The 27,928-nt window shown below is 42.7% G+C and overlaps 2 protein-coding genes across 2 annotated transcripts; both read left to right on the top strand.

Annotated features, from left to right (window-relative positions):
* The first annotated feature begins 8 nt into the window (after positions 1-8).
* On the top strand, positions 9-10,880 carry cyp17a1 (cytochrome P450, family 17, subfamily A, polypeptide 1). The gene is made up of 8 exons (XM_085800934.1): positions 9-377; positions 473-611; positions 2,391-2,626; positions 4,124-4,210; positions 4,380-4,598; positions 7,980-8,149; positions 9,553-9,656; positions 10,554-10,880. Exons 1-8 carry the CDS (start codon positions 63-65, stop codon positions 10,832-10,834), a joined length of 1,551 nt encoding a protein of 516 aa, XP_085657060.1. The 5' UTR covers positions 9-62; the 3' UTR covers positions 10,835-10,880.
* A 3,437-nt stretch (positions 10,881-14,317) lies between these two features.
* LOC146973923 (zinc finger protein SNAI3-like) lies at positions 14,318-23,151 on the top strand. Its single transcript, XM_085799345.1, has 3 exons — positions 14,318-14,447; positions 19,304-19,927; positions 22,973-23,151. Exons 1-3 carry the CDS (start codon positions 14,318-14,320, stop codon positions 23,149-23,151), a joined length of 933 nt encoding a protein of 310 aa, XP_085655471.1.
* Positions 23,152-27,928: the final 4,777 nt, after the last annotated feature.

The raw sequence follows: 27,928 nt of genomic DNA, 5'->3' as shown, positions 1-27,928 counted from the left end.
CTCTGTGATGCTTGGCCTCCGCTGATCCCACACCACTCTGTCAGAGTCCCTCTGCTGCTGCCATGGATTGGCTTCTGTGTCTGTGTGCATGTTTGGCTGTGGCTCTGGCCTTGTTAGCAGTGCAGTTAAGGCTCAGATCATCCATGCGTGGCCCCCAGGAGCCACCACGCCTCCCGGCTCTACCCCTGATTGGCAGTCTGCTGAGTTTGCGAAGCCCTCACCCTCCTCATGTACTCTTCAAAGAACTGCAGGGGAAATACGGACAGACGTACTCTCTGATGATGGGCTCCCACACTGCCATCATTGTGAACCAGTACAAAGACGCCAAGGAAGTTCTCCTGAAGAAAGGGAAAATATTTGCAGGAAGACCCAGAACTGTGCGTATACCTCTTCTTCAATGTCTTCTTCTCCTTCTCAGCAGCAGTCATCACTGATGTTTTCTCCTTTTCCATCCCTGTCCTGTGCGATGAAGGTGACCACAGACATTCTGACCAGAGATGGGAAAGACATAGCGTTTGGAGACTACAGTGCTACCTGGAGGTTCCACAGGAAAATAGTCCACGGAGCTCTGTGCATGTTTGGAGATGGCTCTGCCTCCCTCGAGAAGATCAGTGAGTACAGCAAACAGTGTTAGTGATGAGTGGTGGAGGTTCAGTCTAAAACAGATGATCAGTTAAAGGGATAGTAGCATTTTTTTAAAGTGGGGTTGTATGATCTACAAATAGCCCCTACTGTAATTGCAGTAGAAGACTCTCTGCACTCCTCCCGTTAGCAACGCCAGCCCATAGCCCTGCCCAGAGATTTACAACATACATTGTTGTGAACAGACCCAAAGAAACAACCTATTTTCGTGGCCTAAAAGAGGTCTACCTGAAAAAAAAATACACAGTTCCATTGTTCACTATAATATAATTTTTTCCAGCCCCTCAAAGTGCAGGAAAAACACAGTTTTTATTTGGACCTAACCAACTCACGTATCCCTCCGCCCAGGGTTAGCGCCCGCCGATCAGCAGTTGGGTCCAAATAAAAACTGCGTTTTTCCTGCACTTTGAAGGGCTGGAAAAAATTATATTATAGCGAACAATGGAACGGTGTATTTTTTTTCCAGGTAAAACCTCTTTTAGGCCGCGAAAATAGGTCGTTTCTTTGGGTCTGTTCACAACACTGTAGCCTATGTTGTAAATCTCTGGGCAGGACTATGGGCTGGCGTTGCTAACGGGAAGAGCGTGGAGAGTCTTCTACTGCAATTAAAGTACTTAGGGGCTATTTGTAGATCATACAACCCCACTTTAAAAAAAAATGCTACTATCCCTTTAAAGCATCAGTTTTCTATCTGCAAACCAAAACTATCTATGGAATAATTTGAAAGTGTGTTAGGAAGAACTCAACAGACTCGAGCTGTGAAGCTGGAACATCACTGTAACACTGTTTCATGTTTTCATATGTCTGACAGTTAAAACTGGTGACATGTAAAAACTGAGCAGAGAGACAGTGAAAGCTGTTACCAATGCTTGATTATAGAGGAGGACGTGACTATCTCCTGGAGACAGTACAAGTGTAAACTCAGTCAACATCGAATCAGTAGAAAGTATCAGGACTATGATGGAGGCATTAAAGAGCTGTTCTTATGTCATTATGTTTATCAATGTTAACATGTGAGCATTATTACAATAGAAAATGAGTGTTTTAATGAGAATAAAATACAATCAGTTCCTAAAATATTATCCAAAATGCTACATACATGTTTCTGTAATAATCCAGTCAATATAACATCACAATAGCAGGTGTTATTCTGCAGCATGAGTAAGCTACTATACTTTTGATATTTACTGTAGTGTGTTTCCCATGTTTGATTCTGACAGGTAATGAAAAGAAAAAATGACTTGAATGAACTGAATTGAAATACTTTATTGTTATTCACATAGGCTACAAAGTGATGCACAGAACAACATTTCGTTGCATTTGTTTCTCCAACAGCAGTGCTGTCGTTGATGATAATAAAACAATAGATAATAAATAAATAGAGTGAAAATACCAAGTATAAAGTGCAGTTTGCATTAAAAGGTGCTTGAGTTCAGCAGTCTTATGACATGGGGGATGAAACTGTCGCAGAACTTGGCTGTTCTGGTCCGAAGTGGACAATCCATGCTGGGGATGTGTGGGATGATAGAAATGTGAACTTCTCAGTTTTATTGACTGTGCATTGCACTAATATCTCACCGTGGTGTGCACAACTTAAAGGAGCAGCCTGGTGATATTCTCTATTTTTATGATTTTCAATAATTCATCACATAAAAACTTCTCCATCTCATTCCTCTCTCTGTGGCTCCCAAGTATTAAGAATAAGTGTCAGTGAGTGATCATGGTCTGTCCCCCGTTGTCCTGCTCAGTCTGTGCAGAGGCCCAGTCTCTGTGCTCGGTCCTGTCTGAGGCAGCAGCTGCTGGACTGTCCCTGGACCTGTCTCCTGAGCTGACTCGAGCCGTCACCAACGTGATCTGCGCGCTCTGCTTCAACTCCTCCTACCACAGGGGAGACCCCGAGTTCGAGGCCATGCTGCAGTACAGCCAGGGCATCGTGGATACTGTGGCAAAGGACAGCCTGGTGGACATCTTCCCCTGGTTACAGGTAGACAACACCAACAACACACTAGTACAGACGGTGTGCATGTGAGAAATGAGGACATGAACAATAATCAAAACAAAATCAAGCTAATGAATGGATCTTAAAATCTATTCTAAATCTGACAACCAGAAGAGGACACAGAACAGGAGACAGATAGGAACATCATGATGTTTTACCATCAGATTTACTTGCTGTGGACATAAAAAACAGGCTCTGATTTATAGTGAACTAGTGAGTACAGGCTTCCTCCCACAGTTTAAAGATATCCAATCCAACTTTATTTGTTGAGCACTTTAAAACATCCAAAGTGGACCAAAGTGCTGCACAGAATAATAAATAAAAGACATAACAGCTCACATAAGGCATACAATTACATATAAAATACAAATACAATAAATTGAAAGACATACAACATGGGTAAAAAATAATAGCCATACAACCAAACAAAGTCAACATCTTACTTTGGGTCAAAGGCCTAGTTCAACATTTAGGCAAATTGGCATATAAAAAATCCCTACATTCTTAGGAGTAGGTTCGTTACCTTTAATTGTTCACCACACTATGAGATAATAATGGAACGTTACGAGACAGAGTTGTTTTTCGAGGTAAATTCATGCAAAACAGCTGATGCGCGTTGCCATCGAGGGCAGTTTTTCAGCAAGCAGTCTCTGCATTTGCCTCGAAAACAACTCGGTCTCGTAACGTTGTGTTATTATCTCATAGCGTGGTGAATGTGCAGGTCACAACTTGTCCACCAGAGCGTTTTGGAGTTGTTGGATTGTGTATTTGATGAGTTTGATGAGGGAAACCAAGAAATTCCATTTAGCCTTTGTAGCGTAGCTCTGAGCAGCTCACCGCTCTGCTCCACCGTTCTAAAAATAGCTTGCACCACTCAAACATTTGAAGCTGGAGAAATTGAGGTATTCCTCTCAAGGCTGTACTCAGAAATTCTACAATGTGTGGCAGCCATTTATTTATTATTTTAATGATAAATGTTCTGTGCCTGCACAAGATAACGATAACCCTGACGCTTAACCCCCCCCGCCTCCCCGTTGTAGTAATGTGTATTGTTGTTGTTTTTTTGTCTTGTTGTTCAGTTGATGTGTGGTCGTATATGTACATAATAATTGTTGAATTGTTGTATTGCTGAATTGTTGAATTGAAAATTCTATAAAAATATTTGAATATAAAAATAGCTTGCACCGACAATTAAAGGTAACGAACGTACTCCTAAAACTATAGGGCTTATGGCAATGGGCCAATTTGCAAAAATGTTGAACTATCCCTTTAAAAACCGGCAGATAAGAGGCCTGTCTGATGTGTTGAGGCAGATCGTTCCATAGTTTTGGAGCTGCAACAGCAAAGGCACGTTGAGGTTAACTGGTGATTGTAGGTGTGAATGTGAATATGTTTATCTATGTGTCCTGGCCCTGTCCCCTGTCCTTATTTCAGCTGGGATCAGTCAAACTTCATCAGTGTCTGTCTTTCCATCCATCACAGATTTTTCCCAACGCAGACCTGAGTCTTCTAAAGCAGTGTGTTTCAATCAGAGACCAACTCCTGCAGAAGAAATACGATGAACACAAGGTAGAGTCTTCCTCTGTCTCAACATTAGATTCCTCTACTCAACATGTGTTTGCTCCATGATCACTGTCACGATACACCGATGCTGCTTGAGAGTATCAGAGTGTGTGTGTGTGTGTGTGTGTGTGTATGTGTACCGTACACTGACATGCTTGCCCCCTTGCCCTCCCAGGCAGATTACAGCGACCACGTGCAGAGGGACCTGCTGGACGCCCTGCTGAGAGCCAAACGCAGCGCCGAGAACAACAACACGGCAGAGGTCGGCGCCGAGTCCGTGGGGCTCAGCGAAGACCACCTCCTCATGACTGTAGGAGACATCTTTGGAGCCGGCGTGGAAACCACCACCACCGTGCTCAAGTGGGCCGTCATCTACCTCATCCATCACCCACAGGTGAGTCCAGGCAATCCAGCTCATTTTGGACCCAAACATAGAACTAATTGTAACAGAATGTTTTTCACCATACATCATTTCTTTGAGGTGTCCAGAACAACATACTAAAAGTCAGAAATCCTAGTTGGAGAAATATGTTTAATTCTCATCAATCCAAGATTGATTTACTGTATAGGTCTATCGGGTGCTAATAAGGCCAGACAACAATACAACCCAATGGGGCTATTTTTTTCCTTTACTGCTATCACAATGTATTACAAGTTTCTTTTAAAATGAATTTGAATATGCAAATGAGCAATACTAATGGTATATGCCCAAAATACACCCAAATAGGCTTGTTTTTTTCCTTTACTCCTACCACAATGAAACTTCACACAATGAAAAGTAAAATTTTTTGTATTACAAGTTTCTTGGAAAATGAATTTGAATATGCAAATGAGCTCAACACTAATTGAGTTATGGTCAAGAAGCAGCTGCAAGCAGCAAAAACAGGGGCCAAATAACTAAGTTCTTGGTCCCGCTCATATGTTGTTGAACATAACATCACACACAGTCGTTGAAACGACTTTAATGTATTCTGACTTTCTTCTGATGTTCTCTGCAAATTGGGGGGAAAGTCGTTAGGTAAGGCTTGTTTGCTAATAAAAAATGGATTTAGAAAGCAACTGGAGACAAGACTGTGCAATCAATTCTGTTTGTGGCAACTAGTGACCCAGGTAAGTGTGGCAACAAGTGACATCAAATTGTGTATATGCATAGAGTAGGTTAACTTACTGAATGGACATGAATGTGTTAGTTATTTGGCCCCTGTTTTTGCTGCTTGGGCTTTATGGCTTGCCTTGCCTCATTTGCATATTCATATCCATTTTCAAAGAAACTTGTAATACAAAAAATGTTACATTTCATAGATACCTTCATTGTGTAAAGTTTCATTGTGCTAGCAGTAAAGGAAAAAAATAGCCCCATTGCGGTTTATTGTTGTCTGGCCTTATTGGCACCATAGACTTTATATACAGTAAATCAATCTTGGATTGATGAGAATTAAACATATTTCTTCAACTAGGATTTTTTTAGGACTTTTAGTATGTTGTTCTGGACACCTCATAGAAATGATGTATGGTGAAAAACATTCTGTTACAATTAGTCTGTCGGAAAACACTATTTTGCCTGGACTAGAGGGCAGGGCGAGCAGCAGGGCACGGTGCACGGTGATGTTGTCCAGCCATGTAGCTGTTGTGGAAATTTCTAAGCCTGCCTGCGGAGAGTCAAAAAACATGTCAGTCTGAGTAGCTCAGGGTTGTGCCCACTAAGTAGCTGCTGCAGCCCCTTCTTTTACTGACTTCTTTTCCTCTGGCAATCACCTTATAGTCATAGGATAAGATACAGGCAATAAATCAATCAAGATACAACACATGTTTCTCAGATTTTACCCTACAGGCATATACAATACTGTCGTAACAAGTCACATGGTTATCTTGTGGTCAACTGATCATTCTCACTTCCTACAGACCGTTTAACACACCAGGGTATAGGTTACACTAATCACTCTAACAGAATAAGACTCCATCAAAATTTCCACCACATCGCCACAGATAATGATTAAATGAACACTTGTGGGGCCCAATGTGATTTTTTTCCATGGGCCCCAAAATTTCTGGCGGTGTCCCTGGTGACAGACTTCTGCTGTCTAGTCAGCCACAGGCTTATTGAGTAAGGCTAGGATTATTGTTAAAGCTCAGTTTATTGGTTGAGTTTGTACTGTTATTGATTTTACACAAACATAAGGAAGCTAAGAGCTGAAGAACTGAGAAGAGAGGTAGTGGTATGCTCAAGGACTGATCATTTTTGTGCAAAAAACTCAAGGAGAAAATGCAGGAAGAAGAGACTCAAAATCATATCAGCGACAAAAAAACAGAACTTCAGGCGCTCTTGTAGCTTGAGTTGTAGATCAAAAAGCCTTTTTTTTATCATGGCTAATACATAGACAACCGGTTTCAACCACTTCATCAGGTCTTCATCAGGGTTACAAATGGAGACATGATGTTCAAACAAGCCTTCTATAGGCTGGACTGGGAGTGTCACATTTTGACACAGGTGATGGACCTCAAGTCAAATCTACAGTACATTCAAGACAGTGATGCCAAACTCCAATTATGTTCAGGAAATACAGGTCATTGAAATAGGACAAGAGGTCATCTCAGTCCTAGGGAAAGAACACAACACAAAGAAAAAATAACAAAACAGCCAAACCAAACTGGCCGTCTTTGTATTAGCCAAGAACTGAAGACCCTGAAGCTGCAGTTCCTCTGGTGTCCACTCGATGTCGCTGTGACCCCACTATGTAACAGACTATGTAGTGGTAGTGTAGCTGGCACTAGTTTATCTTGGAGGATGCACCTTCCCTATGTTTTATTGTGATGCTAGCCCAAAGTCATCTGTTCCAACTTTATGGTCCATGGAGAGATGGAGCCCAGTAGTTCAGGCTTCTTCTCCCTCTGTGAGTCTTGCTTACAGTTTTGTGAGTAATTCAAGAGATTTAAAATTTTAGATTTAAATTTGTTTTATTTTATTTTAATTGAACCTTTATTTATCCAGGTAAAATGCTTGAGATAGATAGATAGATAGATAGATAGATAGATAGATAGATAGATAGATAGATAGATAGATAGATAGATAGATAGATAGATAGATAGATAGATAGATAGATAGATAGATAGCCTACTTTATTTATCCCAAAGGAAATTCAGTTTCTCAGCTGCACAATAAACAACATCATTCAACAGCGAGACATAAAATAGTAAAAATTAGTGCATTGAGAATAGAATAAATAAAAAACAATAAATAGCCCATGGTAATAATTTAAAAAAAAAAAAAAAAAATGCAGGATTGCAGTGGAATGTGCAAGTGCATAACAAATTGTAATTTACAAACATGACCTGGCCAAGAGTCTCCAGCAAAAATAAACCTTACACAATAAAAATATCAACAACAATAGTATGCAACAAACAAAATACACATGTCAAATGATGATAAGAGGAAATTATTTATGATTTCTGAAAGAAATCTGCCCCCTCCTCCTCTCTGCAGAAGCCTGGTGATGATGTCACAGATGCCGCACCCTCAGCAGTTGTTATCACAACGTGTCTGTAGCGGTTATACTGTTGTCAGGAAATAAGCTGCTGCACAACGGCTTGGGAGAGAAAAGTCTGTGTTTACGACCTGTGAAATTCATGGAGGGCGACCTCATAGCTGTCGAGTCAAGTGCAAACATGAACCTTTGCTACGTGTAACCCCACTCTCTCCCCCCACACTCACTGCCCGCTGTCTAATAACAGGCTGAAAAACAACATTATTTTGGAATATACGATATATCCTCCTCAGGTGCAGAGGCGTATCCAGGAGGAGCTGGACAGTAAGGTGGGGGCAGGCCGGTCCCCCCAGCTGAGTGACAGGGGAAGCCTGCCCTACCTGGAGGCCACCATCAGGGAGGTGTTACGGATCCGCCCCGTGGCCCCTCTGCTCATCCCGCATGTGGCCCTCAGTGACACCAGGTAGGCTCGGCTCCCCTCCACAGCGCTCGTCCAAGTTCATGTCCATACGTTAAAGGGATAGTTCACCCTAGAATGATATTTCGCTCATTATCTACTCACCCTCATGTTGACTAAGGGCTGGAAGAAGTTTCAGAGTCCACCGTCCCTTCTCTGAGTTACAGGGGGTCTTGGCGTAGCAGTGCATGTCCATATAACGGTTGCAAAGGGACACCAGAGCTCTTCGTAAAAAAACACACACAAAAAAACATCCAAATACCTCCATGATGCTCGTATGTAATGTCCGTCTTGTGCTGAAGCCCCAAATTGCGTAATTGTCCCGAAAAAAATTAAATAAGTCTATATTTTAAGCTTGTTTGTAGCGGAAGCTTCTCGCAGCTCCTCTTCCTGGTCCGTCCAAATCTCGCGTGATTCGCAGTAACCGCACTGACGCCGGCGCAAATCACGCGAGATTTGGACGGACCAGGAAGAGGAGCTTCGAGAAGCTTCCGCTACAAACAAGCTTAAAATATAGACTTATTTAATTTTTTCCGGGACAATTACGCAATTTGGGGCTTCAGCACAAGACGGACATTACATACGAGCATCATGGAGGTATTTGGATGTTTTTTTGTGTGTGTTTTTTTACGAAGAGCTCTGGTGTCCCTTTGCAACCGTTGCATTGAAATGCACTGCTACGCCAAGACCCCCTGTAACTCAGAGAAGGGACGGTGGACTCTGAAACTTCTTCCAGCCCTTAGTCAACATGAGGGTGAGTAGATAATGAGCGAAATATCATTCTAGGGTGAACTATCCCTTTAAAGGGATAGTTTTAGAGCTGTGAGAATTTTCAGAGTCCTCCGTTCCTTCTCTGAGTTATGGGGGGGTCCACGCAGCAGTATTTGTCCATATAATGGTTGTCAATGGATACCAACTTTCTTCATCCAAAAAGACACACCAAAAAACATCCAAATACCTCCATACTGCTCGTATGTAATGTCCCTCTTGTATTGAAGCCCCGACATGAGAAATTGTTCCGAAAAAAATCTAAGTCTATGTTTTAAGCTTGTTTGTAGCGGAAGCTCCCAGTGTCTCGGTTCACTGCTCTTCCTGTGGCGGAACAAATTCTCATTTCGGGGCTTCAATACCAGAGGGACATTACAGACGAGCACTATGGAGGTATTTGGATGTTTTTTGGTGTGTCTTTCTGGACTAAGAAAGTTGGTATCCATTTGTAACCAACCATTAAATGGACAAATACTGCTGCACGGACCCCCCCGTAACTCAGAGAAGGGACAGAGGATTCGGAAAATTCTCACAGCTCTTAGTCGACATGAGGGTGAGTAGATAATGAGTGAAATTTGAATTTTGGGTGAACTATCCCTTTAAACTGACGACTCCTCCTGTGTCTCTGTGCTGCTCTGTAGCATCGGGGACTTCAGCGTGAGGAAGGGGACTCGAGTCATCATCAACCTGTGGTCTCTGCACCACGATGAGAAGGAATGGAAAAACCCCGAGCTCTTTGACCCCGGTGAGAGGAAGCTTCATTATATTAGAGGAGCTCATTGAGCCGTTCTGGCCTCTGGCAAATAAATACAGACTGCTTCATATTCTTTTAACCTGACGTCGTTAAAGAACCTCATTAACGATGACAATATAAAAGAGGAAGCCCTCTCTGGCCACTCATATTGTTATTAAGGGACATGACCTCATCATCTTCCTGAGCCACCTCACTTATCCAGGGATTAAAGGTCTCAGTGGAGGAAAAACATCCTGAGACTGAAACTCTACGTGACGATCAGTATGTTGAGAAAGTCATAAACTCAATCGTGTCTAGAGCTTGTTGGATGTCCCCTGTGAAATTAAATTTCAGCTACACACAAGACAGTAAAGCAGTGGTTTCCAACCTTTTTTGGCTTGTGACTCCATTGTGACATCACAAATTTCTGGCGACCCCGGGATCACATACAGTCAAGTGATTGTGGCCGTCAGTCAAGATGCGCCAGCTCAGATATTTTTATATGCTGCATTTAATTTGAAATTGATTTATATTCGAAGTATAGAATAGGAGTTGTTTAAGATTGTGTGTGGTGTTTTTAATCATAATTTTAAAAAGAATAATAATTACTTAAAAAAAATATTTGTATTAGTAATTTACTAGACATTTCAGGCGACCCTATTTGAATTCCAGGCAACCCCACGTGGGGTCCCGACCCCAAGGTTGAAAAACACTGCAGTAAAGTAACAGCAACAGCAATGAGTCTTTTCAGAAAACCTCAATTACTCAAGATAATCCAGACTTCACATAAAACATAAAAAGCTGTTTCAGCTCACTTCACCTTAAATTGTCATTGTCATTGTAGTGAACACTGCACATGAGCTCTGGTCGTGTTCCTTTGACTCACATCCCCGTCTTCATCCTCCGCAGGTCGCTTCTTGAACAGCGACGGCACGGGTGTGTCCATCCCCTCGTCCAGCTACCTGCCGTTCGGGGCGGGGATCAGGGTGTGTCTGGGCGAGGCCTTGGCTAAGATGGAGCTCTTCCTCTTCCTGTCCTGGATCCTGCAGCACTTCACGCTCTCCATCCCACCGGGCCACGCTCTGCCCAGTCTAGATGGAAAGTTTGGCGTAGTCCTGCAGCCGGCCAAGTACCAAGTGAACGCCACGCCCCGACCTGGCTGGGAGAGCAGCAACTGCCCGGCATGTTGAGACCGACACCCAAATACACCAGGCAGCAGTGAACTGGACATATAAGTTACATCTGTTTGTATGCACAAGAGTTATTATTGAACACTTAATTATTTTTCCATAGTTCTCAACACGATTGGTGAATACAGTTTGTATTTGTACAAGTTCTCTGCTACTATACACTGGTAGTACAGTTAATGTTTCATAGGAGAAACTCCTCTCTATCCACAGACTTGTGATTCATAAATATTTATCACCTCTGCCCAGTGATCAGGACACGCCAGAGTTGATACTATATGAGACACACGGCCTCACAGATGAGTCCCGTCACTACAACAGATCAGAGTGACAGAAAGGAAGTTGAAGATTCAACTGTCTCAAAGAAACCTGACAGAAACAGCTGATGTTTCTTGTCCCATCTTTTCAAAATGTCAACAAACTTTTATTTTTGTATCATTTTAGGACTCATCTGTTAATAATACATTTAAAAACCTATATTTTATGTGGTTGTGAAGTTATGAGAAACTTTGTATGGGTCCATGAGCATAACCAGTATGTTCACGATGCTCATGTTGACCTAGGATAAACTATGGAGATATTAATTATCACCTGACCTCTAATCACAGCTGTACAATGCTGTCAGTTTCATCTCTAAAACATTATCACTGGGATGTTGGTAGGAGACTTCACATCATTCATATTGCCTACAAACATATTGACTTAAACATTGTTTGAACCCCAATAAAAAGTCAGGATGATTTAATATTGGAGTGGAATTCAATTCCAAATGACTTAAAATTAATAACTGTAGTGAAATAACCTGATTCACAGGTAGTGTATGTTTTAATGTTTGGATGTTTTTAAATAGACACAGATTCGTGCTGAGATTTCATTGTGATCTTAATTTGTTTGTAAAGGAGTTTGTGGTGACAGTAAATAGAAGCAACGTGGGATTTAAGGTGGCACCGAAACATAATAAATTATAATATGAAAATGGGGAATGAATAAAGGTCTGTTTTATATTACAGCTCAAGTTCTATTTAAATGGTTGATTCAGCACTCTGCTAATACTGACGTTCTCTCAGAGAGGCTGGTTAAAACCACTGAGGAGGGATCAGCTGTGGTGGAAGGAAAACTTAAATTATTTAAATTTAAATAAATAAATAATTTTAAATTAAAATTATTCCACAGCAATTAGGGAAATTTACACACATCAAAAGTTCTCATTCCACAGAGACTGCAGCCTGTCACTTATACAATAGCCTATGTTCATATTGATGCATCTTTGCTTCAGCAGCAGTTTAAAGGGATAGTTCAGCGTTTTGGCAAATTGGCCCATTGCCATAATCCCTATAGTTTTAGGAGTAGGTTCTTTACCTTTAATTGTCGGTGCAAGCTATTTTTAGAACAGTGGAGTAGAGTCGCCAACTGCTCAGAGCTATGCTACGGAGACTAATGGGATTTCTTGGTTTCCCTCATCAAACTCATCAAATACACAATCCAGCAACTCCAAAACACTCTGGTGGACAAGTTGTGACCTGCACATTCACAACACTATGAGATAATAACGTAATGTTATGAGACTGAGTTGTTTTCGAGGTAAATTCATGCATAACCACTGATGGGCGTTCCCATCAAGGGCAGTTTTTCGGCAAGCAGTCATTTGCCTCGAAAACAACTGTGTATTTGATGAGTTTGATGAGGGAAACCGAGAAGTTCCATTAGCCTCCGTAGCGTAGCTCTGAGCAGCTCACGGCTCTGCTCCGCCGTTCTAAAAATAGCTTGCAAGGACAAATAAAGGTAACAAACCTACTGCTATGACTATAAGGATTATGGCAATGGGCCAATTTGCCAAAATGTTGAACTATCCCTTTAAGTATTGGAGCTGCTGCAGGTGCAAAGGGCCCCAAGTACACACTGGTACTTTGTAAGCAATCACTCACCAGATAGGCCGAATGACTTTTAAAAAATAATCTTTAACAGTGTGTTGACTGATTGAACTGATGTTAGTTGTTTCTACTTTGCTCTTTCATTTACTGTGGAGCTGGTGTCAGTACACAGGGCCGTTGCTAGGAATTCTAGGCCCCCTGAAAGAATACAAAAGTGGGCCCCTGACTTTTCCACTTTTTTTTAAGACTACGTATGTATTATCATTTTTTTATTTAGCCTACTTTGTTTTGATGCTACTGCAGCATTACTGTGAGTATTAGTCAGGCTCTAAGCAGAATAATTCAGTCATACAAAGATTACTAGACTACTGGGTTTTTTGTGGGCCCTACTGGGTGCTGGGCCCCTAGAATTATCATCACCTTTCTCCCCTATACAATGGCCCTGTCAGTACAACAACGACATACAAAGATTTACCACACCCTGAGGAAGACACAGTGGCGGTAGAAACCATTCTGCCTTTTATTTCCCTATTGGGATTTTTTTTTTTTGATGTATTTTCCTGTGATAGGCTTATACCCAGACACAATAAAAGCATTTTAACTACTGTAGCTGCTTCCTCCTGTCTAAACAACCTGCACAAAACCTCCAGCCTGTTAGTTACAAAATAAGGTGACTGAAATGTCATTACATAGTGTCTGGAATCAGTGAAAATGTTCTTTTGATTTATGTATCATCATAACATGAAGGAGGTGTTGGCATGCAGAGGCTTTGCACTAAATCACAGAGGTTTCAGAGGCCACCCACAGATGATCATCTGAATACACTAAACTGCTTTTTGTGTCATTGAAAAAACAAGCCTGGTGTGTGTCTGTCTCCTAGACATTCAACTCATGTGATCTAACCACTGAGCTGTGTCTTAGTCTGTGATGTGTTGGGGTGAGACTGACCAGGCTCATCAGCTGCTCTGCTGCTCCCAGCACTAAAGCGTTTTCATAGATTATAAAGACAAAAACTGTGTGTGTGTGTGTGTGTGTGTGTGTGTGTGTGTGTGTGTGTGTGTGTGTGTGTGTGTGTGTCTGTGTCTGAAACTCCAGCTCCAGCAATGTGGGCCAGCGTGAAGTGTTTCCGTGCCTCTATAGTCACCATTCATACACCTGTTTTGTTGGGGTGTGCTGATTGACACACAAGCCACGCCCCCTGCACTTGTCCTTTCATTGTAATTGGTTCGACACTGGTGTGTATGGAAATTCCCCCGCGCGACCCCCCAGCTCACATACACCTGACAGTCTCCCAGTCCGCACGAGCCCCGAGGCCTCAGGCGGTCACACACACCAACACCCCCACTCACACACACACACACACACACACACACACACACACACACACACACACACACACACACACACACACACACACACACACACACACACACACACACACACACTCAAACACAAACTCACACTCACTCACTCACTCACTCATCCCACGGGCGACAGCTGCTTCCGTTGGCCGGCCGCTGTAGACCGGAGCCCCGTCCCCCCGGCCCCCGGCCCCCGCCCTCAGCACCGAGTCCCGGGGAGAGGGGACAACAGGACAACAGGACAACAGGACACCATGCCGCGGTCTTTCCTGGTGAAGACGCATCAGAGCGGCAGGAAGCCGAGCTACGGAGCGAGGAGCCCGGCCCCGGCCCCGAGCCCGGCCCCGGCCCCGGCGGAGGAGAGGAGAGAGGAGCCGCAGCTCTGTGAGTCACTGCGTCACTGTTAACTGTTGTTTCAAAGTAGAAACGTTCAAATAGACTAAAGTTGTTGTGTCACTGCTGAATGTTAGATTCACAGCCAGTGTCAGGCACGTTACTATAAAATAAAAAGTAGCCTACTTAGTTACCTAGTTTCCCCAAAAGGAGTGACTGAGTTTCACTGAATTTCTACATTATAGGTCTAAAGCAGGCCAACTAATAACCAGGAAAAGTAACTATTACGTTATGTTTGTTTGTTTTTTAATAAATGTTAGCCTACTTAGACTCGCCCCCCTAACTCTCTAACCATAACCCTAACCTCTTGTTTATCTGGAATAACCAAGTCCATTTTAATGGTTGTATTATTTTTTTGACGGGACTTCTTGAGTCAAGTAAGGGTGCAACAGTAACTTCTTTGATAAGGCCCATAGCCTACTCGTTACTGAAAAAAGTAGCGCCATTAACGCCGTTACTCCCATCCCATCCCATTGTATCTGGACAACAAGAACAAGGCATTAGCCTAATACATTACTGTTCTCTAATGAATCCATCAGCACCTCAACTCTAACTTTAACATTCGTAGGCCTACATTTTACTACTTCAAACTGGTCTTAGATCTCTGAGACATGTTAAGTCACGTCTCAGAGATCTAACCAATGCAAGACCATTTTCAAGACCATTATTGTAGGCTATTCAGTGCCAATACTGATAATAATCATGAGGTTTGACATTCCACATTATTCATCAGCTAAAAAGAAATTTAGATTTTATATAAACTCTATATTTGGTTGGAACAGAATAACAGCACATGCAGAACCTGCTAGTCTCCCACTTTTGACACTGGTGCAGCCAAGTTTTTCAGATGGTTACACACAAGCATATAGGCCTACTTTTGTAGAACAGTTTTAATTATCTTAAAGTTATTGGATTACACTAGGCATAAACCAAAGCAGAGAGAGACATTTGCAGTTAAAAAAGGTCACTGCAGCTGTAGTCTTGACTGGTCTTAAGAAAATTTCCAGAGTCCAGCTCGACTAAGACCGGGGAAAAATGTAGTTAATTCCAAGGCAAGACCAAGACCTTGAAAATGTGGTCTCAAGACCGGTCTGGTACTACAAGAGACATCCACTATAAGACTTAAAAACAGTCCTACCCTGATCCTGCTGCATGTTGTCAAACCAGCTCAAGCTTCTTTTTCTTCTTTCTTTTTTCCCCCTGAATGTGTTTTTGTCTTTTGCTCCAGTCAGATAAAGAAGTAGTGCTGCAAGAAGGGAAAATGATAGATTTGTCTGCCCACAAACAAAAAATGTAGTTTTGTGTTTAGCAGGTGCAAAATCCATCCTGAAAGAGTTATAGTATTGTCCCCTCGGGTCCTCAAGAGACCAGGAGGGCCCCATTAAGCAGCCTCAAGAGCCTATGTAGAGGCCTTCCAGGCTCCTACCAACAAATCCCTCCTTCAACCTTTGTATTTGTTCCAATACAACCTTTAAAGCAAGCTTGAGCCCCCCCCCCCCTTCCCTCCCCTTCTCACTCATTGATGCACCAAGAAAAAAGAGCTGGAAATAAGACTGAAATCATCTTTAGACTATACGCTGACGTCATCAACTGTGTGCGTGTGTAAAGAGTTAGCATTACAGGCCTGAGCCTTTTTAAATAGAGACTAGGGATGTCACAATGACTTGTTTTCACAATTAATCGCGGTATTAAACGCCACAATTAGGTTATCGTAAAGATTCCTAAATACCGTCACCCTCAGAAAAAGATGATGTCTGAACCATATCAACAGATGTGCGCCAAAGTAAAGGAAAATGCACAGATACTGGTCCATTTACCTAACGTAACACTGAATTGGTAGGAATTTAAATGTTAGTGTGTCATTTGTATTAATAACTGGTCCTGTATTAAGGGACAACGAGGAGTTTTGGAAAAGCGAAGTGTTTTCACACTACATTTATGAGCCTCCGCACCGTGAAATTCTTTGACCGGCGCAAGACAGACTCATGTTTTCATTCATCAAGAATTAAAGTCAGAGGTTGGAAGACGATCACATACCGTCGTAGTTCCCACCATAAACGGCGATTCGGCAGCGGTATTCTTCATACACATTCATATCGTGAAATGTATTGATGCATAATAATTGTATACAGTGATTATTTCTCTGACAATAATCACACCAAGAAAATCTGTAATCGTGTCGTCCCTAATAGAGACGTGTGTTTTTTGTTTTTTTTAAGTATATTTTTTGGCTTTTCATGCCTTTATTCGATAGGACAGTTGAGAGTGTGACAGGAAATGGGAGGCAGAGATGGGGGGAATGACATGCAGGATAGGGCCGTCCGACGCGGGACTCGAACCGGGGCCGCCTGCAGCGAGGACTATAGCCTCAACACATGGGGCGGGTGCTCTACCAACTGAGCTAAACTCCGCCCCAGAGACGTGTGTTTGCAAACAGGCACCATGTCTAGTGTTTTAGTCAGTGAAAATATATTCAGAGGAAGCTGATTAATGATGTAATGACTTTGTCTTTAACACTGGGCCTACGTGGTCTTACTTCATATTGACCCTGGAGGTGGATGAAATGTCCTGAGTTATTATGTTACCGTGGCAGACTGTGTTCATCAAGACTGTGAGGATGGAGTTTAATCTGATTTGACTGATGTTTACATGACGACTTGAGCACACACACACACACATGTAACTTTGTCCAGAGAAATGTGTTGATGGGGGAGCCAGCACTCATAGTGAGAACCTGATGGAATAAATTCAGAACAAGCTCATGGTAAAAGTGAGTGGGAGCCAAATTCATATTTAGATTTAGATTACACCCTGTTCCCTTTGTATTGACACTGTCACCTAAGATTGAGCTGGCAGTGACAGAGCATGATTATGGGATGAATGTACACAGCTGTCGTTTTTGTTCTACATGCTGTGTAAGATTGTTCCTGGCATCAGTGATGAAACAGTGTAACCAGAATCTGCAAACAAATGTCGGCATTCAGTCTCTCTCAACTATCTTCAAATGCACAATACAATAACGTTTTCTCTGGAAAGTATTTCTATCCCCAAAATAAAACCAGAAACATCTCTTACGTCATCTGTAAAATGGGAGTCAATTTGATTCAGAATTATTTTTTGATCTATATATATTCAATAACTATATTTGCACATACTAGAGTGTGCATTGACCAAGCTCCATATACAGCGACCACTCCAAAATGTTCTTAATAAATCATCTTCTCTACATGTATGGCAGCCATCGATTCCAGTGTCTATTGAACTCCAACACAAGCTCACCTCACTCTACTGAGCTGATCACCTGAACCCAATCATATTTAATTATGAGGAAGAAAGATTATAAATAAATAAAAAAAACACTGCTGTGATTAAAAATTGGGATTATTCCACCAATTTTGATTTCTAAACTCTTCCTAAGTTTAAAAAGTAGTGTTGTGTTGTTTTAAAATTAATATGAACTTGTTTTCTTTGCATTATACAAGGTCTGAAAACACTGGAACTTTTTTGTTATTTTGACCTGATGCCATTTTCTGCAAATAAATGCTCTAAATGACAATATTTTTATTTCCAATTTGGGAGAGATTTTGGCAGTAGTTTATAGAATGAAACAAAAGTGTTCATTTTACCCAAACACATAGCTATGAATAGTAAAACCAGAGGAACTGATCATTTTGAAGTGGTCTCTTAATTTTTTCCAGAGCTGTATATTTACATACCGTAAGCCGGTGCATATTCTCATTTGCCCAGGTCATAGTATTTCAAAGGAGGTTAAATCGAAAGCAACTGGACTTAGTTATTTGTCTAGGAAGACGTTTCACCTCTCATCCAAGAGGCTTCATCAGTTCATGTAGCATCTGACCAGGCTGGGACTGGTCCAACTATCTGGTGTGGAGACTCACTATTTAACCTCTTGTGTGGGCGTTCACAAGGGTGATGATGTCACTGGTTCCCTTTTGTGCTCCAAGTGCCAACGACAGTCGTTTAAATGACTGCCTTTGATGGAAAGTTGGTTTCGACTTCGTTAGTGCCCTATTGTGTTATAACGACAGTCGTTGGAGTCACTTGCCACTTGTGAACAGTTGTTGTTCTTTGAGGCTAGATTGTTGAATCTCCTGGGAAGGGATGAAAGGGCAGCATTGTAAATTGGAGATAGGTGGTGTCTGAGGCCCCCTCCCCTGTTGAGGGATGGTTTCTCTACTTTTACATTGATGGCTTCTTTAACTCCTCTTTCAAACCATCTGTCCTCTCTGTCTAGGATTTGGACATTGCTGTCCTCAAAGGAGTGGGCTTTCTCCTTGAGATGTAAATGGACAGCAGAGTCCAGTCCTGAGGAGTTAGCTCTCCTGTGTTGGGCCATGCGTTTATGCAGTGGTTGTTTTGTTTCTCCAATGTAGAGGTCTTTGCATTCCTCGTTGCATTGGACTGCATACACCAGATTGCTTTTGTGGCCACACACCCACAAAAGCAATCTGGTGTATCGTTGGCACTTGGAGCACAAAAGGGAACCAGTGACATCATCACCCTTGTGAACGCCCACACAAGAGGTTAAATAGTGAGTCTCCACACCAGATAGTTGGACCAGTCCCAGCCTGGTCAGATGCTACATGAACTGATGAAGCCTCTTGGATGAGAGGTGAAACGTCTTCCTAGACAAATAACTAAGTCCAGTTGCTTTCGATTTAACCTCCTTTGAAATATTTACATACCCTGCTTACAATATCCCAATATATCTCAATATATCATATTATATATACATATGTATTATATATTATATTATATTAATAAATACTGAACCTACTGAATGCATCATGTCTCTGAGAGTCTAAAAGGATGTGTGTGTTCCACAGCCCCCCCCTGCAGCACCCAGGAGGACAGCCCCCCCCACCATCACCATCCAGACCCCAGCCCACGGCTGCAGCACAGAGAGGAGTCTCTCTCCTCCTCCTGTGCTCTTCCTCTCAGAGAACCCCAACCGCACCCCCCATCCTCTCCAGACACCCCCCCTCTCCCCTTTTCAGCCCCCCCCTCGGAGGCTTTCGGTAGAAGCCCCACGGAGGCCTACACACCAGCTGAGTCCTGCACCACCAAAGTGAACTTGGAGATCCAGCGCGTGGTCACAGGAGGCCACAGGAGGAGGCCGAGTCTCCTCCCCCCGTCCCTCCCCCTCCTGGCCCTCTTCCCGGCCGTCCTCCCGGCCGCCGTCCCGGGCCGCAGCGGCCAGGAGAGCTTTGAGTGTTTGGACTGTCACAAAGAGTACTTCAGCTTCTCAGGCCGGACCAAACACAAGCAGCTCCAGTGTGAGTGGAGCAGCAAGAAGTACTTCAGCTGCAAGTACTGCGAGAAGGAGTACGTCAGCCTGGGAGCGCTCAAGATGCACATCAGGACACACACACTGCCCTGTGTGTGTAAACTCTGCGGAAAGGCCTTCTCCAGACCCTGGCTGCTGCAGGGACACATACGCACACACACAGGTCAGTGACACACAAACATTCACAATGTTGAAGATGTGTCCAGCTCATTGGACAGTACAGTCAAAGCACATTTAAAGGGATACGCCAACATTTTTTTTTACTGTGTCTTGCCTCACTCCTGAGTCCATGACCAGCAGATAGACACCATCCTTTCGACTGTGCGTGCAGTAACCAGGGAGATACGGGCAGAGCTGGTGCACCGCAAATTAGCTTAGCTCAAACACTGGAAGTGCATGGGTAGTGTTAGCCTGCCTCCTACCTGAGCTGAAATCAACAGTTAGAAGCCTATTTCATTTTAGCTCTAAACTCTATATATCACTTTATCGATATTTCAAACCAGGCGCGTAGGCAGGAGTGGGCCTGGCCGGGCCAGTGCCGCCCACACGAATCACTGGCCCGCCCGTCCACGTTTCATAAGAAGAAAAATTTAATTGATTAAATTAAATTAACTGCAGTTAATCGATCGTTTTCAATGGGAGTTGTTCTGTGAATTGCAAGGCCGACAGATGTAGCGGATCTCTGTTTAAAACATTGGTGCAGCCTGGGGCGGAGTTTAGCTCAGTTGGTAGAGCACCCGCCCCATGTGTTGAGGCTATAGTCCTCGCTGCAGGCGGCCCCGGTTCGAGTCCCGCGTCGGACGGCCCTATCCTGCATGTCATTCCCCCCATCTCTGCCTCCCATTTCCTGTCACACTCTCAACTGTCCTATCAAATAAAGGCATGAAAAGCCAAAAAATATACTTTAAAAAAAAAAAAAAAAAACATTGGTGCAGCCAGCAAGGGAGAGAGGAGGTGAAAAGAGACAATGTTACCTGTTGTATAATACTGGACTCGGACACGGTCGCTAAAACACTGAGACCAGTGAGTAATGAGTCAAAAAGCTGAAGACAATAACTGATCACTGCCTGAAGAGTTTGAAAGTAGCCTCTAACTTTATGAACGCAGCTCAAACAGACCCGGTGCTTCAGCATGGTGACGTTTTGATAAATACAGCGGATCTGCACTGGTTTACAGTATCCTCCCGCATATCAGCCGGTCACTACCGGAGCTTAATTAAAAAAAAAAAAAAAAGCGCTCCTCGTGGTGGAGCGGAGTTTACTCTACTACAGCTGATCAGCTGACATGTGGTCAAGACGCAGCTACAGACTTGTCACAGTCACAGGTGCATTTCATTTTTATAGGACTTCAACCTCAGAGCTGTCTGTCTTCAGACTGTCCTGACCTGTCCCTGAACATCACACAGGGACAACATGGAGCTGCCTGTGTGATTGGTTACTGAGTTTTATTGTTTACATAGGTACAGTTAAATACAGTTTATCATCATAGTGGCAGGATTAGGAAAGATCATTTCATCTGTATCTATCAAATATTGTGTTGGTCAAGAACAAGTTACAAAAAAAAAAAAAGAAGGTTGTGCAATAAATGTGATGTGCGCTAGATGAAATGCACTGTCCTGAGAAAAGATGGCCCATCTGATTTTGTACTGGCCCACCCAAAATTAAAATTCTGCCTATGCCACTGTTTCAAACATGTTTAGGTGAGAAAGTAGCCGTTTAGATCAGCAGTGTGTCGTTAATTTGTCTAAATACCAGCTGTTTACAATTTTGTTTGGACGAATTCGGCGCTACTCAAGCTAGCCTTTGTGACCAACGCACTTCCGGTTACTTTCACAAAATAAAACACCCGTTGCCCTTTACATACAGAAAACCATGACGATAGAATTTGTGCTTTTACTTTGAAATAGGAAGCTAACCTACCCTGAATGTAGCTAGCTTGAACCAAAATAAAGCGTCTTTGCTTGAACCCTCCGTTTTGACCGATCTCGTCCCGTTAGCGGCATTTGACCGCTCAAGATGCCTTACCGGAGAGTTCTGTCAGCTCTGAGACGAAGATCGGCCCGCCGGTTTCCATTTAGAGTTGCTGAAGAGTTTCTCTGATGACTTGGTGGAGGCAGGCTAACACTACCCATACACTTCCAGTGTTTGAGCTAAGCTAATTAGCGACTTTAGGTGGAGGCAGGCTAACACTACCCATACACTTCCAGTGTTTAAGCTAAGCTAATTAGCGGTGCGCCAGCTCTGCCCGTATCTCCCTTGTTACTGCACGCACAGTCGAAAGGATGGTGTCTATCTGCTGGTCATGGACTCGGGAGTGAGGCAAGACACGAAAAAAAAAATGTTGGCGTATCTCTTTAAAAACAGTTGACCAGAGAGGTGGGTGATTGAAGAAAAAACAACAACAACACAATAAAAGCACAAAGAGTATTTAAAAAGACAGATAACAAAATAGTAAAGACCACAAAAAGTTCCTAACTAAGTGAAGAATCATAAGGAGACACAGCAGAACTGGCACAATTTTCACTACTTGACTATCACAAAAAAATTCACCACAGTGATATCACAATATTGATGGAGTAAAAACAACAATACTACAATCACTCAAATTCGGTTTTAACTTTGTTTATTGTTGTTCTGTTTCTTTTTTGGCAAATGAATGAGACTCAGATATGAGTGTAGAGAGGTGCGTCTGCCATCAGTAGCAATATGCCATTTCTCATCAGTTATCATCAGTGAAGGTACCTTTTAGTTAACAATGAGGTTTTTCCAGAAGCACAGATACTGTATAGGCCTACTGAAGGTACCATCATTATGACTGGCCTAGGTATGGGCCAGTTACTGGGTTCAAGGAAGGTCATACTGTTTTGTATTTATTTATTTTTATATAGAAGAATTCAAACATTTCTTTTATTATTTATTCTAACTTAATATACATTTACAAATGTACCAATGTTCTATGCTGTTCAAAAATAAAAGACTATGTTCAATGGAAAAGCTTTTTTTTTTTAAAACCCAGACATTTCAAAAACATTCTAGACCTGTAATCTCAATACCATGAAACCGTGATATTTTTGCTTAACGGAGACATATTCTGCCCCTTTTCCACAAATGAAAACAAACACCCAAATATAAAAGTGATATTTCCACAATATGTCCCTGTTTAGGTTTTCCTACCGTCAGAATCTGACTCGTGTGTGTTCCCCCTGCAGGAGAGAAACCGTTCTCCTGCCTCCACTGCAGCCGAGCCTTCGCCGACCGCTCCAACCTGCGCGCTCACCTCCAGACCCACTCCGAGGTGAAGAAGTACCAGTGTGCCAGCTGCTTCAAGACCTTCTCCAGGATCTCGCTGCTCGCCAAGCACCAGGAGGCCGGCTGCCCTGTGTCCTGACGGCACCGGCTGCGCCACGCACGGAGCCTCACAGTGGCCGTGGGACCATCTCCAAAGACCTGCTCGTCTTTGCATAACTCGGTGTGTGGCTCACAAACTCCCCCCAATGACTGAGCAGTGGGGGGGGGGGGGGCTAGAATAACTGCCTCATGGTGGTGTGCATCCGCCAACGAGCCAAGAGGAAAAGCAGCAATTTCTCCTTCACGACCTTTGACAACAAATTCTAATCGGCTCATTTTTGCATCCAAGTGAACGTTTGTGCCAAATCTGAGAAGTTACCTCCAGGAGGCCACAGAGATCCTGAACTTTAACTGTAAAACCACCAAAATCTAGTCAGTTCATGCTGAATGTGAAGAGGTTGCATCACGCCTACAGTACTGAGATACTGTGTTCAGGAGTGAGCGGAGGGATGGACGAACCATTGACATAGTTCCTCAGTTATTTTCCAGCTAAATCATATGAAGCTTTAAAGGGATAGTTCACCCAAATTTGAAATTTCATTATCTACTCACCCTCATGTAGGGATGGGTACCGAAATTCGGTACTTTTTTGGTACCGACCGAATTCCCACCAAAGTACCGAGTATCGATTCACATAAAGTCAATCGGTACCACATTTCGGTACCTGAACGCACCTTCGTCGTGCGTCAGCAAGAGTGCAGTCTGCATGAGCCCCGCACACTCGCGCCCGCCTCCCCTCCCCTTTCTCTCTCTCTCTCTCTCTCTCTCTGAAATGAGACGTGGAGAAGCGGTAGCACCAGCCCGTCGTTTAAAATCACTACCTGAAAAACAGCCGTCCGTCATTTAACGTGAAGAACGGACTGTTGTGACAATCCGTACCGAAGCGGTCCGGTCCCGAGTCCCGCAGCGGCGCCATTCAAGTCCTCGTCACGTAATGAGAGCTCATCTAAACATCTAAACATCTAAACGAGGATGAAGTCTCCCACTCTCTTCTCATCAAAACGTGAAGTCCACATGTTGCAGAGTTTGCTCTGCAGTTTCAGTTGTTTTTTTTTATTTCACAAAGTTTCACACAGAGCTTTCTGATGGCTGTAGGAGTCTCTCCATGTTTCTCCTTTTCCCACAGTAAAAATAGACATTTTTTCAGACAAGATGATAGTCTCATAAAGTTTTTTTTTTCATTGAATGACTATTCCATTATTTGAAAATCATTGCCCATCCCTAAAACATAAAATACTCTTAAAGGCTGAGGAGTTGTGATGTTGTTAAGAGGTAAATATTAAGATTTTAGACATTTTGATTTTATTTTTTTTTTAATTACCACACACACAAAAAGTACCGAAAACAGGTACCGATTGGTACCGGTATCGGTTCCCAGGTACCGAGTATCGATACTGTATTGATTCAAATGCGAACGGTACCCATCCCTACCCTCATGTGGACTAAGGGCTGGGAGAAGTTTCAGAGTCCTCCGTGGCTTCTCTGAGTTACAGGGGGTCTCGGCGTAGCAGTGCATGTCCATATAACGGTTGCAAATGGATACCAACTGTCTTCGTAACAAAAAGACACACCAAAAAACATCCAAATTCCTCCATGCTGCTCGTATGTAATGTCCGTCTTGTATTGAAGCTCCGAAATGTGAAATTGTCCCAAAAAAAAATTAAATAAGTCTATATTTCAAGCTTGTTTTGTTGCAGAAGCTTCTCGAAGCTCCTCTTCCTGGTTCGTCAAATGTGGACGAACTGGGAAGAGGACGGACCCTGGTTTGTCCAAATTTGATGAACCGGGAAGAGGAGCTTCGAGAAGCTTCCGCTACAAACAAGCTTGAAAAATAGACTTATTTAATTTTTTTCGGGACAATTTCGCATTTCGGGGCTTCAATACAAGACAGACATTACATACGAGCAGCATGGAGGTATTTGGATGTTTTTTGGTGTGTCTTTTTATTACGAAGACAGTTGGTATCCATTTGCAACCGTTATACAGTATGGACATGCACTGCTACGCCGAGACCCCCTGTAACTCAGAGAAGCCACGGAGGACTCTGAAACTTCTCCCAGCCCTTAGTCCACATGAGGGGGAGTAGATAATGAGTGAAATTTCAAGTTTGGGTGAACTATCCCTTTAACACCTGTAAGTTGAGTTCAAAGTGTTTGGGCTGTTTTGAAGGCACCAGACCCGAGTCAGGATGAATGAACGAGCCACAGCTGAATCTGGATGCTCTGGTGGTTTGGCAGCAGTGATGGTGGAACCTCCTGTTGCCATGGGATCTTTGTTCCACACGTCTCTTTTTTCCTCTGTTTTTGCCTCTCATCCCAACCACTCTGTGGAATCCATGTGCCTTCAACGTACTGTAGGCCTTTGGAAACACCACCGGGTCCGTTTTAATTTGAAAACTCGTGGGGGGTCGTGAAATGTGAGACCATTGGAAATAAATATCCGTGGTCCCTCTCTGATTGGTTCGTATCTGCCTCAACTAAAACACACTAACCTTGTTGTCTTTGCTAGCAGCTACTGTTCAGGTAAACTCTGTGTTTTAACAGTGCAGCTGTCTTTGTTGTTCCTCATTCATTATATATATTTTTTTGGTTTTGTTTTTTTACAACTAATCAAATGCAGTGTAGACAAGTTTACACCAGCTCTGTTATCAGGGGTGATACACTGCAAAAACTCAAAATCTTAGCAAGAATATTTGTCTTATTTCTAGTCAATTTGTCATTTCTAGTCAAAACAGATCTAATTATACTAAAAATAAGACTAATCACATAAAAAATAGCTTGTTTTTTTTAGACACTTTTTAACTTTTTTCTACTTGAAATAAGTAGAAAAATCTGATGAAGTTTTTCTTACAAGCACAAAAACTTGCTTTCACTGGCAGGTTTTTCTACTTATTTCAAGTGAAAATTAGTTTGAAACAGGTGAAAATGATCTAAAAACAAGTTAATTTTAAGTGGAAAGAGATTAGTTTTGACTAAAATTGAGACATTTTGACAAGAAATAAGACAAATATTCTTGGAAAGATTTTGAGTTTTTACAGTGTAGAATGGAGTTTGGACAGAGATTGGGTCTTTTTCTTTCAAAGCGCTGCTTGAAAACGTGTGTGAACACAACCTGAGACACCGGCCTGATGGAGCTGATGGAGTCCCAGTCCTGTGTCTCCACTACAGGTGTTAGTTCATATCAGGTGTCAGGTTTTGATTGTTGATGTCACCACCACACTTGACTCGTCCCACTGAAGTGTCCAGGCTGTGTCTCATCACATGGAGTACAGATTCCACTGCTCCTTCCTGTGAGGTGAGCAGCTAAATGTACGGTGGCCCTGAGAGTTCAACACAGTGTTTCCAGGGGACACTAAAAAATGATGTACCAGGCTGGGAGGCACTCACATGGATTGGATTGGAGTATTATAGTTCTACAAGTTCTTCTAATACATCCATGTGCATACACCATGATGCACCTGCTTCATCACTCTTTAGCGTCCCCTTCCTTTGTTTGTGGCCTTTGTGGTGAGTTTGTGTATTTAGTTGTGTTGTGTTGTTCACAGCTCATGTGTTTGTGTCAGATTGATGGAGATGTTTTCTGTATTTGCACGTTGCCTCAAGTCGCGGCGTGTTGAGCTCTCAGGGCCACCGTACAAATGTTGTCTACCTAGACGACAGCACTGGCTGTGTTCAGTCATGTCTGACTTTTCAGAAACTATGAGTAAACCAGAGAAAGATGAACACGTTGGCAGTCGCTGTACCAAGGATTACACTGTGTGGTCTGATGATCAAAGCCAAATTAATTTAGAAGTTGGATAAACACCTGTCACCTGGCTGAAGTGTGTGTTGGGGTCAGGCCTCACTCATCAGCTGAGTGGAGTGTTCACTCACATGAAGATAGTATTAAATCACAACATATTTGTGATAGATGTCATGAAAGTTAGATTGTTTCTGTTTGAGATGATTGAAGTAAGTGAATAAAAACTCTAGTGATGCACTGTTCTGAAAACACTGGATTGATGTGTATATTTTTGTATTGAGAATAAATGGTTGTTCACATAGAAATCAAATCCTGGTGTTTGTGTGTGTGTGTGTGTGTGTGTGTGTGTGTGTGTGTGTGTGTGTGTGTGTGTGTGTGTGTGTGTGTGTGTGTGTGTGTGTGTGTGTGTGTGTGTGTGTGTGTGAGTGAGAGAGACAACATAGGACTATCCAGGAAGTGATCAATGCAAACTTAATTCCATTGTAAACAAATGGAAATGAATCTCAGTGATTTATCTCTGTTTATTTATATTCACGCTCTCCAACTGGATCAGCTGCCTGAGGGAGGTCACTCTTTCAGTTCAGCCAATCAGGTGCTGTCTCTGTGAGTCAATCATCTCACTGCTGTCAAGATTTACAACGGGTATCATCACCAAACAATCAACTTGTCTACTGAGCACACTGGGCCACGTTAGAGGGGTTTGACTGCAGCATGTCTGATGGTCCCTGGTACTTTCAAGTTCAATACATCAACATCCTGCTTCAATCAAAATGTATCAGTTCTTCTGTTGCAGTGAGAAAACCTCATTCACAGTCCCACTGATGTTCAACAACAGAGGAGGTGACTGAGTCTGCGAGGGGCCAGGCAACCTTTCAGAGAGTGTCTTATATTTTCAAGTTTGACAAAATAAAGTTCATCCTTGACCTACCGTGTAAATATTGGGGGCGCCTGTCTAGGAGTGTGAGGAAAGCAATACTATTTGATTGTGCTCTAGAAGTGAACAGATGTAACCCCAAATAACTCAATTAAGGGACATGGTGAGATCAGTTGTCCCGGAAAACCTGACATTGTGACCA

This window comes from Trachurus japonicus, chromosome 15 (assembly GCF_045865225.1).
Source record: "Trachurus japonicus isolate A0001 chromosome 15, Traja_1.0".
In the NCBI taxonomy this organism is placed as follows: Eukaryota; Metazoa; Chordata; class Actinopteri; order Carangiformes; family Carangidae; genus Trachurus; species Trachurus japonicus.
Note: the sequence above shows the minus strand (reverse complement) of the source record. Positions and strands in the feature narration are given on the sequence as shown.

What these genes read in the sequence shown, in the direction of transcription:
- cyp17a1 (XM_085800934.1), top strand. Translation starts at nt 63, where the DNA reads ATGGATTGGCTTCTGTGTCTGTGTGCATGTTTGGCTGTGGCTCTGGCC. An exon ending in TTGCAGGAAGACCCAGAACT is followed by an intron (nt 378 to 472) that starts GTGCGTATACCT and finishes TGTGCGATGAAG; the next exon opens with GTGACCACAGACATTCTGAC. An exon ending in CCCCGAGCTCTTTGACCCCG is followed by an intron (nt 9,657 to 10,553) that starts GTGAGAGGAAGC and finishes CATCCTCCGCAG; the next exon opens with GTCGCTTCTTGAACAGCGAC.
- LOC146973923 (XM_085799345.1), top strand. Translation starts at nt 14,318, where the DNA reads ATGCCGCGGTCTTTCCTGGTGAAGACGCATCAGAGCGGCAGGAAGCCG. An exon ending in GAGAGAGGAGCCGCAGCTCT is followed by an intron (nt 14,448 to 19,303) that starts GTGAGTCACTGC and finishes TGTGTTCCACAG; the next exon opens with CCCCCCCCTGCAGCACCCAG. An exon ending in ACACATACGCACACACACAG is followed by an intron (nt 19,928 to 22,972) that starts GTCAGTGACACA and finishes TTCCCCCTGCAG; the next exon opens with GAGAGAAACCGTTCTCCTGC.